The 20,379-nt window shown below is 50.3% G+C and overlaps 1 protein-coding gene across 2 annotated transcripts in view; it reads right to left on the bottom strand.

Moving 5' to 3' along the window:
* Nucleotides 1-20,379, bottom strand: part of PNPLA7 (patatin like domain 7, lysophospholipase) — a 1,876,659-nt gene that overhangs the window by 334,307 nt on the left and 1,521,973 nt on the right. For both annotated transcript variants that reach the window (XM_085610534.1, XM_085610541.1), the window contains exons 28-29: nucleotides 19,338-19,454; nucleotides 2,564-2,633 (exon numbers count right to left, since the gene is read on the bottom strand). In XM_085610534.1, coding sequence (XP_085466660.1) covers nucleotides 2,564-2,633; nucleotides 19,338-19,454 — 187 coding nt within the window. The remainder of the gene's footprint in view (nucleotides 1-2,563; nucleotides 2,634-19,337; nucleotides 19,455-20,379) is intronic.

Genomic DNA, 20,379 nt, shown 5'->3' with positions numbered 1-20,379 from the left:
CTTGCTGCAGAGGCAGTGGGAGATTGAGAGAGCGTGTCTGTGTATGTCTCTCTCTATCCGTCATGTGGAAATTATAAAAAACAGTGAAGGGCTTTACTAAGAACGCGTGCGTGTCAGCAGGCACATCTCACGCTTGAGGTGATGCACACAGAATAGTCCTGTGTACCAGGAGTATGATTAAAGCCAGAGGATGAAGACCAGGATGAGATGAGGACCTGGCAAGGTGCATGTGGGTGGGACAGCACTAGACATTACACTGCACTGTTCACTTTTACAATACAGCTGCTTCACATTACACATCCGACATACAGCGGTTTGCCCATCACCACAGGACATGCTGAAGCCAGGATTAGAATCCAGGTCTGCATGAGCCATGGTCTAAATGAGTATGCGGTAATAGGTTAATAATAAAAGTTGGTTGTTTATTTGGGATGTAGGACTAGGGAACCTAAACGGGAGCACGGCTTTAACTTCCTGCAAACTAGTAAAAATAGAGGGATACTCCTCAGTGCTAGAGAGAGGCAATGAGAAAACACATCCTCAGAGTGGTCTTGTTGGACATGGGGACAACCAGTCTCCGGCTGCTCGGATGGTACAATATGGGGTGTGAACAGAAAGTTGAAGGAGCGACCATAAATAGCCCGGTGTACACGTTCCCCTGCACACTTCCCAACAACAGAAAAAGATGCCTTTCAACACTTCTAGAATTTATTTTTAAGAATAAATAGATATAGAGAGGGACATCTGTGAGGTAAAATGATACATTCTGGGCAACAGGGACATACACCACTGTCCCCTACAAAACATAAAAACACAGAAGATGTCATGCACTTTCTCCTACTCGTTCACTTTAAGTCATTCAAAGGCATTGTTAGATGTCCCACAGTCTTCAAGTAACTCATGATAAAATGAACAAATAAAATGTTCTTTTCCTACAGAAAAGGCTAGAGTTTTAAAAGGCGAAACGTGTCTCTGCAGCAGGTCACTGCCAGGCCTTCAGGGTTCAGTGGCCTTAATGATACCCTCAGTACCTTATGTCGTGGTATACAGGAGGGGAGAAGGCTCACAAGTTCAAGGTAACGTTTACTCCACTCTATGCCACTCCACTCCACACCACTGCACTCTGCACCACTCCATTGTACTCTACTCTACGCCAATGCACTCTTCGCCACTCTACTCTAAACCACAGCACTCTACACCTCTCCAGTCTAGGCCACACCAATCTACTCTGCACAATTTCACTCTATGCCAATACACTCTACATCAATGCACTTTGCTCAGTAACACTCAACTCTATGCCCCTGCACTCTACGCCAGTCCACTGTATGCCACTATAATTTACTCTGCACTACTGCACTCTACACCACTTTACTCTACGCCATTACACTCTGTGCCACTTTACGCAACTGCACTCTACCCTGCACCACTTCACTCTACTCTTAAACAATCTACTTTACGCCACTGTACTCTACATCACACTACTTCACTCCGTGCCACTCCACACTTCGCCACTCTACACGAACGATACTCTATGTCACTGTACTCTGCGCACTGCTCTCTAAGCCTCTCTACACCACTGCACTGACACTCAACTCTGCAACAATGCACACACACTGCCACTCTACTCTGCACTACTCCACTTTAACCCAATGCACTCTATGGCACGATACTCTACTCTGCACCACTGTATGCTGCTCTACTGAGTCCACTGCACTCTAGACCACTCAACTCTGCACTCTACTTTGCGCCACTGCCCTCTGAATCACTCAACTCAACTTTATGCCACTCCACTCTGCACCACTCTACACCACTGCACTCTACTCTGTGCAACTCCATGCTGCACCAATGCACTCTACTATGCACCACTCTAATCTACGCCACCACGTTCATACGACGCTGCATTGTACACCACTGAATTCAATCGCACTGCACTCAATGCCACTGCACTCTGCAATTATCCACACCAATGCACTCTACACCAGTCTACTCTACTATATGCTACTCCAGTGTACGCCAATCTAAGCGGCTCCACACTATGCCCCTCCAATATACAAAACTCTCTGCCACTCAACTCTACAACACTCTACTCCACTCTTCGCCATTCCACTCTACGACACTCCATGCCACTCTCTTGTATGCAACTAACGTTTAGCCTTGCTGAACAGTAGCCACGTTGGTGTACAACATGGCTAAAACACATTGGCAAAGCAAATAGCTCTTGCATAGGTGAGACTAATTGGCTTTGCCAATGCTTGTATTAATCCCCTGCTAAAGCATGTGCTCCTATTTTTTTTTCCTTAGTGCCAGGCTACTCATGGGCATAAACATTTACGAAGCACCTACTCATTAAGTCACATTGGCTTAACACTGAGGGTCACCATGTTGTTTTTCTACAGGTTGACCAATCTTTGGTTATTTTCCCTTTTCCAAAAAACGAACACCTGGATAATCATTGTCGCTTTTGAAATCTCATTACACATTTTGCATAAATCATATGGATTGAATGAGTGATTTTGTACAACTATCTGAGAGAGAGTGCAGAAGGTTACTTTGATTTACTTACCATCTCGATGAATCCTCATTGCTGAAGCGGTGATGTCAGTGGTGATACAGAAATATGGAATCCAGAGGTCCTGAAGGAAGTATAACCAAGAATTAGGCACTGGACAGTAGGTTCACCCTGCAATGTATTTCTGAATGTAGGCACAGAGCATATAGTCTACTAAGCCCACAGTTTATTTCCACTGCATGAAGAAAGCAGAGGATTAAAAGTGAGACAGGTCATCAAATCTCCAAGAGGGAGTGGGCGGGCGGACGCACACACGCAGACACACACGCAGACACACACACAGACACACACACAGACACACGGACAGACACACACACAGACACACACACAGACACACAGACACAGACACACACAGACACAGACACACACAGACACACACACACCTTTCTGCAATGCATTATAGTAGAGGCAGTGCAGTTTACTCACATTTGTAGATTTCTCAACTCTACTTTACTGAACATGACGCATGGTTTCAATTCAAAGTATATCAAGAACGAAAGCAGTAAAACACTCACGCATTGTGAAATTAACAATGTATTTGCAATGTGTTACAACTTCGCTATAATGAGGTTATGTCTTGATGTATATGAACAGGTACAGTACAACGTCAGTGTGCTTGTGGTATGAAGGCTACGGAGGAAACCAGGCTTGGGGGGGTGTTTGCAGGTGGGGTGTTAAGGACCATAAGCCTGCTGTCCCAGACCTTCAGGGTGGCTGCGGCGATCAAAGACATGTAGAGATTCGTGGGGCGATGCTTGCGGCACAGAAATGGAGTCTTCCATAGCTGTTCCCGCTAATGCCCTGTCCATAAATAACCATACCTTTTCAGACTTACGGCGAGACCATTCGACCAAGTATCTAAGCTGAGAAGCCTGAAAGTAACGCAGACGGCATGGGACTCCTAGGGTGCCCTCCAATGGTGTGCGCCAGCTATGCTCACGCCTCACCCTGGATCGTCTAACTGCCCAGACAAAGTTCAGTAAAGAGCCCTGTAAGGTCTGAAGTGTTCCCGCTGGGGGGTGTAGAGCGAGCGTCTGGAACAAGTACAAAATCTTAGGTAGCATCATCTTAAAAGTGGCGATCCCCTCTTCCAGGAAAGGGGACACAGCTGCCAATGTGCCAGATCCACCTTCACCCTCCCTATCAGGTCACGGCAGTTAATAGAGACCACTCCAAAAATAGTCGGACCTATCTGAATGCCCAAATAAGAGATGAATTTCTGAGCCCATTGATACAAGAGTGTCTGAGTCAAGCAATCCCTGGTGGCGGGTGAGACCATAAGATCCAGTGCCTGTGATTTGGAAAGATTTATACGAAGTCCCGAAGCTGCACCGAATAGCCGCACCTACTACAAGAAGCTCAGGAGTGCCTCCCTCGGGCCATCCAGGGAAACAATATCATCTGTGAGTGTGATGAGATGCTACTCTCCCCCACAGCGCACCCATGTAACCTTCAGGCTATTCCTAACCCTCTGGGTGAACAGCTCCATGTAGAGTGCAAATAACAAGGGAGACAAGGGGCACCCCTGCCACCTGCCCTGTCGGATAAGGAAGTGATCAGAGCTTCTACCATTAACACTAAAGGAAACCATCGGCGCCCCGTAACCACTAAGTACCCAAGCTCGAAACTGCTCACCCAGGCCAAAATGTGACGTCTCTGCCAAGTAATGCCAGTGAACGCAATCAAACGCTTTCTCTGCGTCAATTGAAAACAGCACGACCTCCCGTTGGGAGCGGGTGGCTTTGTCTATAGGTTGTAGAATTAATTTGCTGTTGTCCGCGCAGTGTCTGTTGGGAATAAACCCTGCCTGGTCGGGATCCATCAGCGCACACTTTAAGAGTGCGAGGCGGGCTGCAAGAACTCCTGTGAACAGCTTCGCATCTACATTTAAGAGGGAGATGAGTCGATAGGACCCACACTGTCTGTCTTTATCAGGTTTCGCTATAACTGCTATGGAGGCCTCTGTAATCGAGGGGGGAAGTGCAGCTGAACTCGAGTTGGAGTCAAAGACCATGGTGAGGAGAGGTGCCACGGAATGTGCAAAGGGTTTTATAAAAAGTCACCACGAAGCCATTCAGGCCAGGCGACTTATTAGGCTTCAGCCTCGAGATTGTAGAGATGAAATCTTCTATCCTGATCGGACTATCCAAGCTCGCTGCCTGCCCATTCATTAAGCAAGTCACCTTGGCTCCTCCCAAATAGGCCGGATGCCAGAGGGGGAAGAGTCGGGCTGGACTGTACCCATGAGGCACAGGGTCAAGACAGATTTGCATATAGCTGGGTTCAAACTGAACCGCATGGTGAGCAAAAAAACGATGGATTTAGGCCCAGATCTCTGTACTGGGGTGAATGTATGACATTGTTCTGCATTCTGTCCAGCTATCCTGGTGGCGTGGTTATTTTGCTCACCACGCCACCCCAGTTCAGACAGTATGCAAATCAGTCTTGACCCTGTGCCTCATGGGAACAGTCCAGCCCGATCTGCCAAGCCATGTCTTCCCTGGACCAGAATCAAGCATCCTAGGACCGGTTTCGGGGTTTCACCCCTCTTCAGCCAGGATAGCTTGACTCCAGTGGCATAGTGAGCACGGGACCCACGTCTGGGCATACCCTTCCCACATAGGGCGAACAGCAAAACACACAAGATGATGGACGGAATGTTGCACATTGGCAAAACATTCACCTCCAGTCACAGATCTGGGTTTAATCCATCGTTATTTTGCTCACCACGCCACCCCAGTTCAGACATGGCCATATGCAAATCAGTCTTGACCCTGTGCCTCGTGGGAACAGTCCAGCCCGATCTGCCAAGCCATGTCTTCCCTGGACCGGAATCAAGCATCCTAGGACCGGTTTCGGGGTTTCACCCCTCTTCAGCCAGGATAGCTTGACTCCAGTGGCATAGTAAGCACGGGACCCACGTCTGGGCATACCCTTCCCACATAGGGCGAACAGCAAAACACACAAGGTGATGGACGGAATGTTGCACATTGGCAAAACATTCACCCTCAGTCACAGATTTGGGTTTAATCCATCGTTATTTTGCTCACCACGCCACCCCAGTTCAGACATGGCCATATGCAAATCAGTCTTGACCCTGTGCCTCATGGGAACAGTCCAGACGGAACTGCCAAGGCATGTCTTCCCTGGACCAGAATCAAGCATGCTAGGACCGGTTTCGGGGTTTCACCCCTCTTCAGCCAGGATAGCTTGACTCCAGTGGCATAGTGAGCACGGGACCCACGTCTGGGCATACCCTTCCCACATAGGGCGAACAGTAAGAGGTGTAGTCCCATGTTGCTGGGTGTTTGTCACGCTAGAGATTCCACAGCCCCATCTCCTGCAACCAGAGGGCCCCCCTGTGGTTATGGCTCCCGTCACCACCTGCCTCTGTGTTGAGCAATCCAACTAGTGAAATACCAGATTGAGATCCCCCCCCCTCCCCTAAGGACCACCCATCTATCTTTTGTTGACATGATATGCGCAACCACTCTGTGTACAAACTGTTCCTGACACTCATTGGGAGCATACACAGAGCCTAAGATCAGGGAGTGAGGTCCAAAATAAATACAATACCCCAGAAAGCGACCTATAATTTCAGCTATGTTTATCCTCACCCTTCCTCGGAAAGAGTGTGAGAAAAGCAGCGCTACCCCAGCCGCCTCATGCAGATAAAGAAGAGAAGAACTGCTGAGGAAAAGCTCTAGATTTAAGTCTGTGCCGGTCCCTGGCCTGACGATGTGTCTCCTGCAATAAGCAAATGTCGGCTTGAGAGTGTTCTGGGTAAGAGAGGATAGCCCGCCTCTTAACTAGATTATTAAGCCCTTTAACATTGAGGGTGAAAACCCTCAAACCCTTCCCTATTTATGCCATAGGAGACAGCGCTCATCCAAAAAACCAGCTCCCAACTCCTCCGATACTCCCCCCACCCACCGACCACAGTGTTGCCCCTTCTGACCTATGCATGAAAAGCTACCTACCGTGTGAGTTTGTGATGAGCACCCCAAAACAAACCCACAACAAAAATAGTAAACAACCAGTGTCCCTGGAACAAGGAATGGGCAGAAAAAGCCTAGTTCAGCCGAAAAAACACAGTATGGGACTGTTGCCATTTCCTCCAGTTCTCACTCGGCCCCCCGCCTGACCACCCAGCAACTCCCAGTATCAGCCCCAAAAAATCAATTTACTTATCCTCAGGAATTATCCTTGGCTTTCCTCTCTGATGCAATAACCACAGGAGTCCCGCCTGCACCCCCCCCCCCCCCATCCGGCAGGGACCCGCCTCCACCTTTTCAACCTCTCTTCTCCCCCCGATCTCTCCACCTCTTGTGCCTCGATCTGCAGCAGTTCACACACCTCAGCCAGGGAGCGGAATTGATAGGGTTGGTCCTGCCAGCGGAATATCAATCTGAAAGGGTTGCCCCAAGTGTAGGAGACCTTCTTGTCCCGCAGAAAAGCTGCAACAGGGAGGAAATCCCGTCGCTTCTGAAGAGTAGATGCCGCGAGGTCCTGAAACAGATGCAGGGTATGCCCCGGAAAATATTAGGCAGCAATGCTCGGCCCACCCGGAGGATCCGTTCTTTCAAAGAGATGCTGTGCACACAATTCAGAATGTCCACAGACTGCGACACTCCAGCGACCCACTCTGTGGGTCCTGTCCAAGCGGATCTCGGATGCCAGCGTGTCCTCTAATATCTGCGCAAACAGTGCCGCCACTTAGGCTTCAATATCGTCCTCCTCTGCCTCCCATAGGGCCTCCGTATGTGGCTATTATTCCACCTGGAGCCGTTTTCAAGGTCTCCCGCATGGGCCTGCAGATCTAGTTGCTGATCTGTAAGATAAATGATCTCTTGCTGCAGTTGCTCTATTTCCTCGTCCTGGAAGGTCTCATGGCCCTCCAGGGCATTCACTCTATCATTAATGTCTGTCACCTCCTTCCGCACTGCCTGCAATTCACTCATTAAGTCTCTCTTGACTGCCAGCTGGTCATTTTTCAAGGAGGAGTACAAAGTCTCTATATAGGAACGTGTGACCGGGGACTTCAACTCCTCCCCGGATGGTGAGGTCGGTCTGTCAGCTGCCCTCCGTTTCTCTCCCTCCTGGGGTCTGCGGGCTTCGCAAACATATCTTTAAGGGTGCCACCTTTCTTTTCACATTAAGATGCCATCTAGCCCACCCCGCTGAGCCTGATGCAAGAAGGCGAAGGTGCTTACAGCGCTATACCAATCACCCCTCAAAATTCAGTCAAGTGCGTACCACCTCTTTGGGAGACGGGTACCCTGCCCCCGATTTGCCACTGACCTCCTTGCAGTTCCAGCCCTGAACAGGGGGCCTCCACCAGAAGGTCCCCCGCATGATCCACTGTCCAACCGGCCTCCCCTAAAGACGCTGATGTACACAACAGGGCCCTCAACGGGGAAAGAACCTAGGCAAGTGTGCACAATTAAAGATATATACGGGCAAAAGAATAATTACATTATGCAGATAAATCTGCCATGCTTACCAATATTCAACATAACACTTGTATATTTTGATATAAGAAAAGATTTTTTATTTTTCATTCTTCATTCCATTTATCAAAAGTTATACCTCGGTGTATAATTTATATTATTAAAAATATCAATACATTTTCAAACATTGTGCAGCATTATTATGTCCATGGAGAGCAGTATATTTTCATTTCACATATATATAAGTTTTAACCCTGTACAGTACATATACATGTTAAAATAACACAATATCAAAACAAGCATTTGCAATGCAACAGGTCTCGCATTTGCAAGAGTTTAAGCTTAGCATTGTAAATGACAATGCCTTTTATTTCTGTTTAAAAAACCAAAAAATAAATAAAAGGCATTGTCATGTACAATGCCAATAGCTCAAACTATCGTAAATGGGAGACCTATTGCATTGTATTGTCACCCACAATAAGATTCGTCCTCCTGGACATCAGGCAATCTGGGGTTTAGCACATCACCATATCAGATTTCAAAGTCTACCCTCTCAACGGCCCCACCACCGCATGGAGGAAGGGACAGGAAACAAGATACAATATGATTCATAAGTGCATTCATGGCCGATTGCAAGGATGAGTGAAAAAGGACAGGCGGGGCCAAAGAGGATTCCCGCTGAAAGAGAATTGTAAAAATACGGGCAAATTATGGAACGCGTTTTACAGTAAATTGAAGCTCTCCTTTCCCGTTTGCTCACTAAAAGCACTTTCCCAGCCTGTCCTTTTATTCGTTTTGCTGATGCTATGTACACATGGCGCCCATTCACAGAATCGCAAGGTCCCTGAGAACTGACCTGCAACGCAATCGGCCTGGTCTCCATTAACATGGAGTTCTCAGGCAGGAGCCACAAACACCATCGCCTGCTGCTCTAACCTAAAGAAAGGCTGGGAGGAAGCGTGTGTGGCATGCTGCTGCGTGCTGGTTGGAGCGAAGGAGAGGAGCAAAGCGGCCAGACTGTGATGTATGAATTTATTTTGAAAATCGATTACCTAATCCAGCGGTCTGGCATTCTTCACATTTACAAAAAAACAAGCTTGTGGCAGCAGGGGGGAGGAGGGAGGCCTGCGCGATTCACTTGCGGGAGCGATAATTGCTACCATATGGTGGCGCTCCCTCCCGCAAGTGAATCTCCACACGTGCATGCGTTGCCATTGAAGGCAATGGAACGCGTGCACGGTTGTGGGTGAAAAAGGGGACCGATGGCTAAAGGTCTCCTCCTATGCAATGCATGCGCGCTGCGTAGGCGAGACCTAAACAGAGGCGAGATCCAGGGCTTAGGTATTCTAAATGGATGAGAAGGCTGGCGGTAGGTTAAACACACCACAGGGCCCTCCTCAGTCCAGGCCCTCCGCAAGCTCTCTCCACAGCCCGCCTGCATTGAGGAGCCTCCCTATAGTCTCTCCCTGCCTCTGGGCCCACTGCCACTCACCTCCTTCCGCTAGGCCTCCGCACTCTGAAGCCACTCACAGACGAGCCACCTGGCCCAGCCAACCCCCCTCCAAGCCGTGCTACCTCGGCCTGGTCCGCTTCTCCTGCTGATGCGATCGGGAGACCCCTTCAACAACAGGGCACCAGGACGCCAGCAAATGCTACAGTTCGCCTACTCCAGCCGGAAGCTCCGCGAGGGAGCGCAGCCCAGTCAGCCTCTGGGCGCCGCTCCCAGGGAGCTCCTCTCAGCCAGGCCTCCCGGCCTCGGCCTAGGCCGTGTCTGCCTCACTCTGGCCCCAGGCTGCTCTTCAGGGTTGCTAAGCTCGGGGAGGGACCACCCATGTTACTAACATAGCTCCGTCGTCCCCGTTTTCTGACTTTGCTATGCCATACTGGGACCAGCAGGAGAGACTGAGGAACACGTCTCACTCGGTCACCATCTTGGTCACTCCCCTGAATAAGGTCTTAAGAGCACCAAAAAGTTATGCATGGTTTTATGTTTGCAAACAAATTGTGATTGGATAAAGAAAAAGGAGAAACAGTGTACCAATGGGAAACCACAAAACAAAGCAGAAGCTTTACACAGCCCAGTTCAAACAAAACTTTGTTTCAGATATAAATGCCTTAGAAGATACTTCTCACAATTACAGTTGTTGTATTACACTCTGAAGTTTCATCTGGCGCTCTTCTATCCAATGAGTGCATTTAGCTTACAAACTAAGTAAGTAAGGGACTTCTCAATCCGTGGCCTCATTACAATGCATGTCAATCATTGGTTCAGCCTCTAATTTATTATTTAATACATTTGTACTGGTAATGTGATTAAGTAAGATTATAGTATTAATGTGGGATGCTCTGGACCTATTATGAACCTTTCAGTTACAAATGTTTGCTTCGTCAGCCCTAGCTTTGAAAGTGAGGCTTACCCATCAAGAACTTCCTGGAGATCCGACGGATGAACACAGTCACCAGTTCCAAGTACAAAGCTAACCCAGAGAGTAAAGTATTCATAAAAGCTGTAATAAGGTGTTATCACTCTAAATAAAGCTAAAAAGGAGCTAGGATAATCTAAGCACAGCTAAAAGGGACAAAAGAACATGAAAGTGAACGAAAGTACATGCCATGGGACCTTTCTCAGTACTTTTATCTCCCCCTAGTTGGAAGGCAACATTTCCAAATCATGTGAATGTGAACAAATGAAGGAGCAGCTGTAGAGTCGAGCCTGCATGTGGATTATTATGTAAAATGTCTTAATGTTTTAATAAACACACTCCGAATTCAATAATTTTCAGCGCTGTAGGAGATCGCCCGGGGCCAAGTGTCGCCTACATGGAACAGTAGGGCCGATATCCTTCCCTTGATTAAAGAATGTAAGAAATGGATAGAGCATCAGATAAACCAATACCTCTCCTACATACCGATGCTAAAGTCTATAATGAATAATTGGTAATCATTAACATGTGTGACAGTTTGTCCTTCTCATTCCATCATGGCTTAATCACTCGGAACAAACCTTGGAGCGGACTGGCATGTTGTTTAAGTATCCGGTAATAAGAGGGCGTGGCCAACCGGGCAGCGAAATGGCCGCTCTGTGAGCGAGCTCCGCCGGCTGCACGAATTAATCCTTCTGAAATCCTGCCCCACTCACGTAAAGTGTCCCGATTTATGCACCGGAGGGCGCCGCGTTGCGAGATGCGCTGCCGTCAGGTCTCTTGAGGTTGCCGGAGACCGTGGAGCCGAGCTGTGCCCCTGGCCGCCCTGCCCGCGCAGATCCTCTGGTGCGAGCCCGCTGCCGTGGAGGTCGGAGGCGGACGGGTGAGGCTGCGAGAGTCCGGTGCTGTGTGGGCCCGGAGCGAGGTGGTCGGCTGCTGTCTCAGCCCTGTGGAGTGTGGACAGGAGGTCGAAGCCGCAGGAGCGGAGCAGTCTGGGGGCCCTGCCGCTGCGCTCCGCCCGCCGCTCTGTGTGAGGCGCTGCCGAGCCTGCCTGCGCCTGACCGTGGAGGAGGAGACCCGAGCGGCGCGAGCGCCATTTTGTGATCACTGTGGGAAACGGACGTGAGGCTGGCCGGTACAGAGATTGGTGGGTACCGGACTGTGGCTGGGCCCACGCTTCTACACTCTTGCTGCGGTGGAGGTCGGTGGCCGTAGTGGGGAGAACTGCGGGAGCGGCTTGCGCCGAGGAGACCGCTGAAAATACGTTGCGGACCGCGATTGCCTGTGCAGAAGGCGGCCTGATCGTGTACAGACCTGCAAGGAGCCACGGAGCTGCCTGTACATACCGCGCCGCCCCAGTCTATGAGCTGAAGGTTGCCGGACAGGGGACGCAGCTGGGTCGTGCCAAACCGGAGGGCATCTGAGCCGTGGCGACCATACTCCTGCAGACACTGGCGGACGAGGTGGAGGCGGCATTGAGGCCCCACGAGTTGCCACAGGTGAGAGATAGTTGGGCTGCCTGTGACTCGTCAAACCGTTCCCACGTCGCCTTGCGTAGTGGGGACTGAGGCGACCCGGCTGGAGAGCGTGCCTAGCTCGGGGCGGCGCAACTTGGTGGCCCTATCCTACTGGCCTGCCCAAGCGCCGCTCGTGACTTTACGCTGTGCCCCTGCTGATCTGGAGTCGTGGGCGTGGAGTGGGTGCAGGGGGACTGCTGTACCCCGGGGGTCGCGGCCGGCACATAAGGCGCCGTCAACTCTATACTGCCATACCGGACTGTCTTAGTGGAAACCTCCCTATACGTGTCCGCGACAGGCTCGTCGCCATGGGGGGAAAGAACGAGGCGAAGCAGTCCAGGCTCACTTTTGACCACAAGCGCCAGGCCAAGCAACAGGCGGCGGACCAGGAGACGGCGGAGTCTACCTCGCAGGGGACGGGGCCTGAGGGCGAATACCGCGCTCTGATGTTGGAGGTTCGGTCTAGCCTAAAGAGTATTGATGCCAAACTAGACGCCATGGCCTCACAGCTGGAGTCTGTCAAACAACAAGTGGACTCGCACGAAACACGGCTAGACAGCCTAGAGAACGAACGCACTGAATGCTGTGAGTTCAGACGTGAAACCAAGCAACACCTTACGTTCGTGGACAAAGAACTGGAATTCCTCCGGGCCAAAACTGATGATTTAGAGGCCAGGTCCCGCAGATCCAACATTCGAATCACGGGCATACCAGAAACGACGAACACGGGCAAAATGGAACTATACGTGTCAGAGTTGCTCCACAAACTTTTTGATCCGGCGCTTTCCCCGATGTTCGCGGTTGAAAAGGCGCACAGGTCGCTGGGGAAGAGGCCGCCGGTGGGGGTGGCGCCGCGCCCTATCCTGGCTAAGATCCTGAATTTCCAAGACAGGGACCTCATCTTACGCCTTGCTCGTGAAAAGGGGAAAATCATACATAAAGGGAATAACATCTCCTTTTACCCGGATTTCACTCCTTTGGTGCAGGCTGCCCGGAAGGAATTTCTACCTGCCAAAAAGCTGCTACTCCAGGCTACCGTCCCATATGCACTGTTATATCCAGCTAAGCTGAGGCTGACACACGAGGGCACCACACACTACTTCACCGAGGCAAAGGAGGCGTTGAAGTTTGCTAAGCGGCTCGGAGGTGCTGCGGCTAGACGCACGTCGCCACGTGTAGAGATGGAAGACGGTCGCCTGAGTGACAATGACTGACCAGGGCGTGAGTAGGCGGCGTGTGCCTCCCATGCTGTGCATTGTGTTTTATACGTGCGGGGCCGTTCCCTTCCCGCCGGTGGCTACTCTTGTGGCCCAGTTTCCAGTTTCTGAAGTGACGCGGGAGGCCTGCCCCCGGCATGTGTACTTTAATTCCCGAACTGCAACTCCTCGGCAAGGCGAGGGACACGGATGTGATGTGGGGTTCACTATGGTGCAGCCACCCTGTGAAAGCGGGGGAGTACGTCTGGAGCACTACGCCCCATGGGGTGTCTCCCATTGTTTGTGGGTTTCAGTTGCACACACGTTTTGCGTGTACATGGTGGGGATCTGTCACAACCTGATTGGGGGGTTGGTGAGGGTGGGGGGTGGCGGGGGGAGTTGGGCTGGTTAAAGTTTGGTATGTTTTGGTACGATGGCTATGATTCTTCACAGTTTATCACTATGCTACCACACGCAGGGCACAGGCTATACATTGGGACGGCGATACAGTGTAGTTGCAGGGGCGAAGATGATGTGACATAACATGACTAATGGGATGGCGAACGTTAGGTTATTGACGTGGAACATTAGAGGGCTTGGGGACTACAAAAAGGCTCGGCTCATGCAGGGGTATCTCGCTCGGCACAAGGTGGATATCTGCTTTCTGCAGGAGACGCACTTATCCTCCACACCCTCACATCGACTGAAGCACTCACGTTGGGCGTGGGTGTACTCCGCTGTTTATTCGAATTATGCTAGAGGGGTGGCCATACTCATACGGGCCGGGCTGGATTGGAAGGAACACCACACTCTATTGGACAAAGAGGGCCGATATGTTATCACCCATGGCGTACTGCAGGGGAGGGAGATTGTATTGGCTGCAGTGTACGGACCTAACGTTGATGACCCCGACTTCTTCAGGGAGCTATGGGCACAGATCATGCTCCTAGATTGTTCCACGATTATTCTTGGTGGGGATTTTAATGTAGCACTGGTGGATGCGGTAGATCGCAGGGGTGCGGGAGGGCCTACACACACCAGAGCGCGGCAGGCTGTTTTCGATATTATGAACGAGGGATTGTTGTCGGATATATGGAGAGCTAGGCATCCTAATGATACTGTGGGGACTTGCATAACGAGCCAGCATGCGGCGTGGTCCCGTCTAGATTACTGGTTGGTCTCGCCGGATGTGGCGTCCTGGGGGGTTGAGGTGAACATTCAAGCACGGTCACTCTCTGATCACGCCCCTTGCTTGCTGGGGATTAGGGTACCTGATGCCCCTACCCGCGCGTTCTCCTGGCGGCTGCCCCAGCATGCGCTTACGGACTCTGCTTTCACCGAAGAAATTAGAGAGGACATTGTGAAGTATTTTGAAACCAACACGGGGTCAGTGTCTACCGAGGCGTCCCTCTGGGACGCATTTAAGGCGGTGATTCGGGGCCAGTGCATCTCTAGGCAGGCCGGGGTTCTCAAGGCCATTCGCGGAACTCTGGGCCGGTTGGAGGGGGAGTTACGAGAGTTGGATGTGAGATTCTGCACTGACCCGTCACCCGCACTGGCGGTCCAAATGAAGGCTAAGCTCCTAGAGTTCGGAATCGAGGCGCAGCGCGAGGTGAAGTTCCTGGGCAAGCAGGCGGAGGCCCGTCGTTACGGTGAGGGAGATAGACCGAGTAGGACTCTGGCGCGGCTAATTTCTCCGCGAGCGCAGTCCCAATTTATAACTTCCATAAAGGACGAGGAGGGGGAGCTCCGGTTAGGGCATGATGCAGTTCTGACTGCTTTCGCTCAGTTCTACTCGACCCTTTACACTTCCAGACAGACTGCAGTTCCGGAATCCCTAGAATCCTTCCTTGACTCGATCGCCATTGTCTGGTTTAGCGACCACCACCGCCGATACATGGATGTCCCGTTCACTGCCCGGGATGTGGCGCAGGTGATAAAGAGTATGCCCGCGCACAGGGCCCCTGGCCCTGACGGACTGACCACCACCTTCTATAAAACGTACGTTGACGAACTGGCCCCCAGGCTCCTCTCGGTATTTGCGGAGGCCCAGGAGACTGATTCCCTACCAGACTCGATGCGGGAGGCACTAATAATTACGCTGCTGAAGCCGGACAAGGATAGCCAGCTGTTAGACTCGTACCGTCCACTCTCCCTTATTAACGTAGACGTCAAAATCTACGCTAAACTTATCGCAGACAGGCTTCAACCCTTGTTACCGATGGTGGCGCTGCCCGATCAATCGGGGTTTATCCCTGGCCGAGCCACGTCACACAATTTGCGAACGATATTTTCAGTATTGCACTATCTACACCCATCAATACAGGCGGCGGTCATTTTCTTGGACGCCACGAAAGCGTTTGATTCGCTAGAGTGGCCCTACCTGTTCCTGATTCTTGGTAGAATGGGATTTAGTCCCCTCTTCATAAACCTGATACGGCCCCTGTACGCCGCTCCCAGAGCACGGGTGCGGGTAAATGGGCTGATCTCCCAGCCATTTGGCATATCACGCGGGACCAGGCAGGGATGCCCTCTGTCCCCTCTACTTTTTGCCATTGCCATGGAACCTCTGGCGGCTCGGGTCCGCCAACACCACACAGCCCGGGGTATAGGCTTCAGCTCTCGCAGCTTGCTAATTTCCCTGTACGCAGACAATGTGACGTTATATGTCACTAACCCCGCCGAGAACCTGAGCCCACTTCTGAGAGAATTCGTCTGGTTCGAGGGATTGGCGGGAGTAGCTATTAACTGGTCCAAGTCGGTCGCGTTCCCTTTGACGGATGCCACCTCGGAGGTGACCTCGGACTATCCCCTACGCTGGGAAACTGACTTGGTCAAGTACCTGGGGGTCTGGATCAGCCGTAACCTGAACGACTTGTGGACGCTGAATTTCGGCAGGGCGGTGGACTGGCTGGAAGGGAAAGTTGAACTCTGGAATAAGCTCCCCCTGGCTTTGGTTGCACGGATCGCCCTAGCAAAAATGGTGGTCCTTCCAAAGTTTTTATACCTATTTGTGAATGTACCTTTGCCCCTGACGGCACATTTCCACGCTCGGGTGCGGTCACTGCTGTTGACACTGGTTTGGGCTGGGGGCCAGGCGAGATCTTCCTGGGCGCTGCTCACCCTCCCGTTGACAGGATGGACTGGGGGCCCCAGACATGGCATTATACGCACTGTGCGCGCAAGCGCAATTTCTGCACTTCTGGGTTTTCCCCACTCCCTACCAACCGCATATTGCAGTGGAGAGGGCAGTTGCAGCTCCTTTACCCCTAAGTGTGGCATTATACGGTAAGTCGCACCGCCCCTCTGGGGATGTGGACACGGTGGCCTTGCTTCGCTGGACGTGGCGGGAACTGGGGAGGCGGGCTCGTCTCCCTCTCCTGTATGCACCGGCTGCTCCCCTGAGGGGCAACCCTTTGCTTCCCTGCCTGCATGACAGAGGGGGGGCCGTAGTGATTAGAGGGAAAACCCTGCACACCTTCGCCGACATCTACCCAGGGGGCACCTTCGGGGTTCCCGCGGAGGGAGAGACTGACTCACAGGGGACCTTCACTGATCTCTTTACCCTACACCAGCTTAGAGAATCCTGTAAAACGCTATGGCCTCAATTCCCGGATGAGCCCCCACAACTCCAGGCATTACAAAATTTACTCTCGAAAGCATCTCCCAAAAAACTGGTGTCCCGGTTATATAACTGTATGCAAGAGCAAGCCCCTGTCGTTGTACCTTCCTCGCTAAATGCGTGGAACGCAGAGCTGGAGGCCCCTTTGTCTGAGGAGCAGTGGGCCTTTTGTTGTGGGCAATTGAAGGACCTATCGCCTAATTATAGGCTGCGCCTTGTGCATTTTAAGTTCTTGCACAGGTACTATCGCACACCGAGATCGTTGCATCGTATGGGCCTTAGGGAGGATGATAACTGCTGGAAGTGTGGGGCCGAGCAGGCTACTTTCATGCATGTGGCATGGAGCTGCCCACGCCTGGAGGAATACTGGGTGAACATCTTCACGGCCATTAATCAAATCCTCCATAGAACCGACACGCCGACGCCACATCTGGGGCTGCTGGGATATGTACAAAATACCCCACCAAAGACTAGGAAATTACATGCGCTATTGCTCCTATATGCTAAGAGGCAGGTGGCGGTGCGCTGGGGCCGTAAGTCCGTGCCTAAATTTACAGAGTGGGTGAAAGATGTTACGTATGGGAATACACAACTGGAATGTTATTGGGAGTCGATGCCGACCGCTTCCCGTCCCAGGGACATCTGGGAGCCCTTTCTGCAGTGGGCCCGGGAGGGGGCGGGCTCCCCCGGCTCTCCACGTTCCCTGTCTGGGGCGGTTTCTGATGACATGGGTTGAGGGTGCTGGGGGTGGGGAGAGGTTCGCCTCTGATATTGGGCTCTAGCCTTTTTTACAACTGTCGGCAGCCGACTGAGCGCGTATGAGTGGAGTCGGGGCATTGTGGGGGGTGGGGTGGCTCGCCGTGTCTGGCTGGTCCCTGTGCCCGTGGGTGGTATGGCTGGGTCCACGTCTGTCGCGTTATGTTGGGGTCCGATACACACACCAGATCGTCACTGCTGTGCGCCACTTAATATTGGTTGCTCCCTTTGCAGGTTTCGCTCCTCAAGTGCCAAAAGTGAACTGTTTGGGTACTGCTGCTTTCCATCTGTACCAGTGTTTATGTTGGTTATGGTTATGTAAAAGTGTATTTGGGTGTAATATGAAAACTGAGCATTGTATTCACGCTGATTTACAGTAATTGATTTGCTCGGATATAGCCTGCTGTTGCGGGAGCTCGGTGCATCTATAACTGTATTGTCATTGACTTGCTGACCTGAATAAACAAATATATAAAAAAAAAAAAAAGTATCCGGTAATAAGATGGGGAAGAGAAGAGAAATAATTTCAAGTGCGGTGGATGCCCTCACTATTTGACCATCCAAAGGCCGCATTTCATGTTTGGCTAATGTGTTTGATCCAATCACAGACTGCTTGCTACTGAAACCTGACATTTCTGTATTACAGGATTACTATTGGAAGCAACAACAAAAAAACTTCTACTGATCTGGTGCATCACATATGGATTGTGGATTCACCTTCTTGGATTTTATGAAACACAGCACAAGAACATCTCTCACTTGCACCACATCTGTTAACAGAAGTTAAGAAGGAAGGTTGATGTGCTCACGTGCCCTCAAAGTAACTAAGCCAAAGTCAAAGGCACATAATGTGGGCAAACGGTAAGAGGTATTAACAATCAACAGTATGTTGACAATAAGGATATTAGCAGCCACTCGCTCAACCAACCACTACAAGGTTACAGGCCAACTATACTGGCCTGCTGTAGGTGCCTTTGCTAGCCTTTCTCTGAACGGGAAATGCAGCCTAAAGTAGTTATATGCCATGCCATCACCTTGATTGAGTGAGATAATCTCGCATTCTAATAGTTTATGTAGCACCAGAGACTGAGTTATCAGTTGGCTCTGTTGTTAATCCAGCACTTTAGTCCTGAGGCAGGCATTCCTTGAGGATGTGCTCATGCAAGTTGCAATGAACAGCCCAACAGGCTCAGTGGATATGACAGAAGTCAAATATAGAGGGCTGGCTATCTCAGGGCAAGCATTCCCTAACAAGTCGTCCTCAAAAGGCTAAATTCAGTTCACGTTGACGTTCGTAGTTCTGGATGATCTCTCTGGAGAAGGAGTGTATTTCACATGCCCTCAATTATCATAGGCACTTTCTCATTTATTGATAAGGTATAGCATTGCAAATATTCGAGAAACATTAATAAATTATGGAATTATTCAGTTTTCACTTTTCAATGTATGGCATGACAGAATAATAATATATACATTGTGCAACGTTTAATGACAGAGTAAAAAATCCAAATAAAAGAGAACATGAGACGAGACTTCAGATGACTAGCAGAAGCCTTAGTACTGGAGGCTGCACAATGAGTTTCATAAAGATGAACATTATGTCTCAGTGTGGAGAGGGAGGAGGAAGGGAAGCTAAAGCTCAAACAATGTGTGCCAATCATGTGTCTTCCTCTACAGATGCAAACACATCTAACAGCCATTCATGCAATCCAGAGGAATTCAACAGTTTCTTGACCGCCAGGACCTACATCTCCCCTCTCCTTGGGTGCCTTACAATAATGACTCAACAGCATGTGGCGAATACCTCGATCTGCTTGTTCTTAAAGATGCAGCTGATGGCTTTGTTGAAGCCGGCTCCAGAGAACATGGAAGTGATGGGATATGTCAAGTCAAGCACCTTCTGAAAGACGGAGGTCATCCCCTGTGTAAAGGAACAAAAGGAAAGAGCACTTCATCAGTATAAAAGGTATACTGTCGCACTTTCTCAAGCTCAAATCCTCATTGTAAGTGTTCGCACAAAGGTAGCGGTATTTATGTCACATAAGTCCGGGTGGGGCGCTACGGCGTACTGTACACTATTACAGGTTTATCATTCACATAAAACAATGCTTGTGTATCACCCATCGTTAATTGTAGCCAGCTTCATTCGTGTGTGTCATAAAGATGTAAAGTGTGTCCCCAGTCCCCCGTGGGCACAGGGGAACCTACAAATCAATGTACACTTACTTAAGAACAGCCTAAGTTGGAAGCCATAACACTAAATCACTCAGAACATCAATAGGCAATTATTTTAAAACATCAAGCAGAGGCACTGAAAATACAAACACCTTTTGGTAATGGAGATTCGGCCTCGAGGAGGGAAAGCAGCATTCAGTTTCACAGGAAGCAGTGGAAATTACGTGGTCTGAACCCAGCAGGGCCGGAAGACACCTTCCCGGTGACTAGATCAAAGGTAAACCGTAGATGATGAATGTCAATCATCTTAATAATTGACAGTGAAGGAAATTATGTTTTTGGAGAGTGGGGCACTAAGGCCTTACCCGTCATCCAGTGGGGTTTGGCATTTGAGAATATAACTCCATAGCTGTCAAGGTTTCAGATAGCTTATGTGAGGCATTTTCATAAATTCAGTGTTATTATGAGTGACATTCCAACAACTATGAGTGACACTTTCTCACAAGCAAAAATCAAGCAATGAAGACGAGGGAAACAAACATATCAGAATTTGCACCCATGTGAGCAACAAGATACTCTAAAAAGATCTTAAACCTGCTGCAAAGCACCAGAAATAGAAGGACACTAACCGGCATGACACACAGAGTCCGTACACAGAGCTAACACGTTTT

This window comes from Triturus cristatus, chromosome 1_2 (genome assembly GCF_964204655.1).
Source record: "Triturus cristatus chromosome 1_2, aTriCri1.1, whole genome shotgun sequence".
In the NCBI taxonomy this organism is placed as follows: domain Eukaryota; kingdom Metazoa; phylum Chordata; class Amphibia; order Caudata; family Salamandridae; genus Triturus; species Triturus cristatus.
Note: the sequence above shows the minus strand (reverse complement) of the source record. Positions and strands in the feature narration are given on the sequence as shown.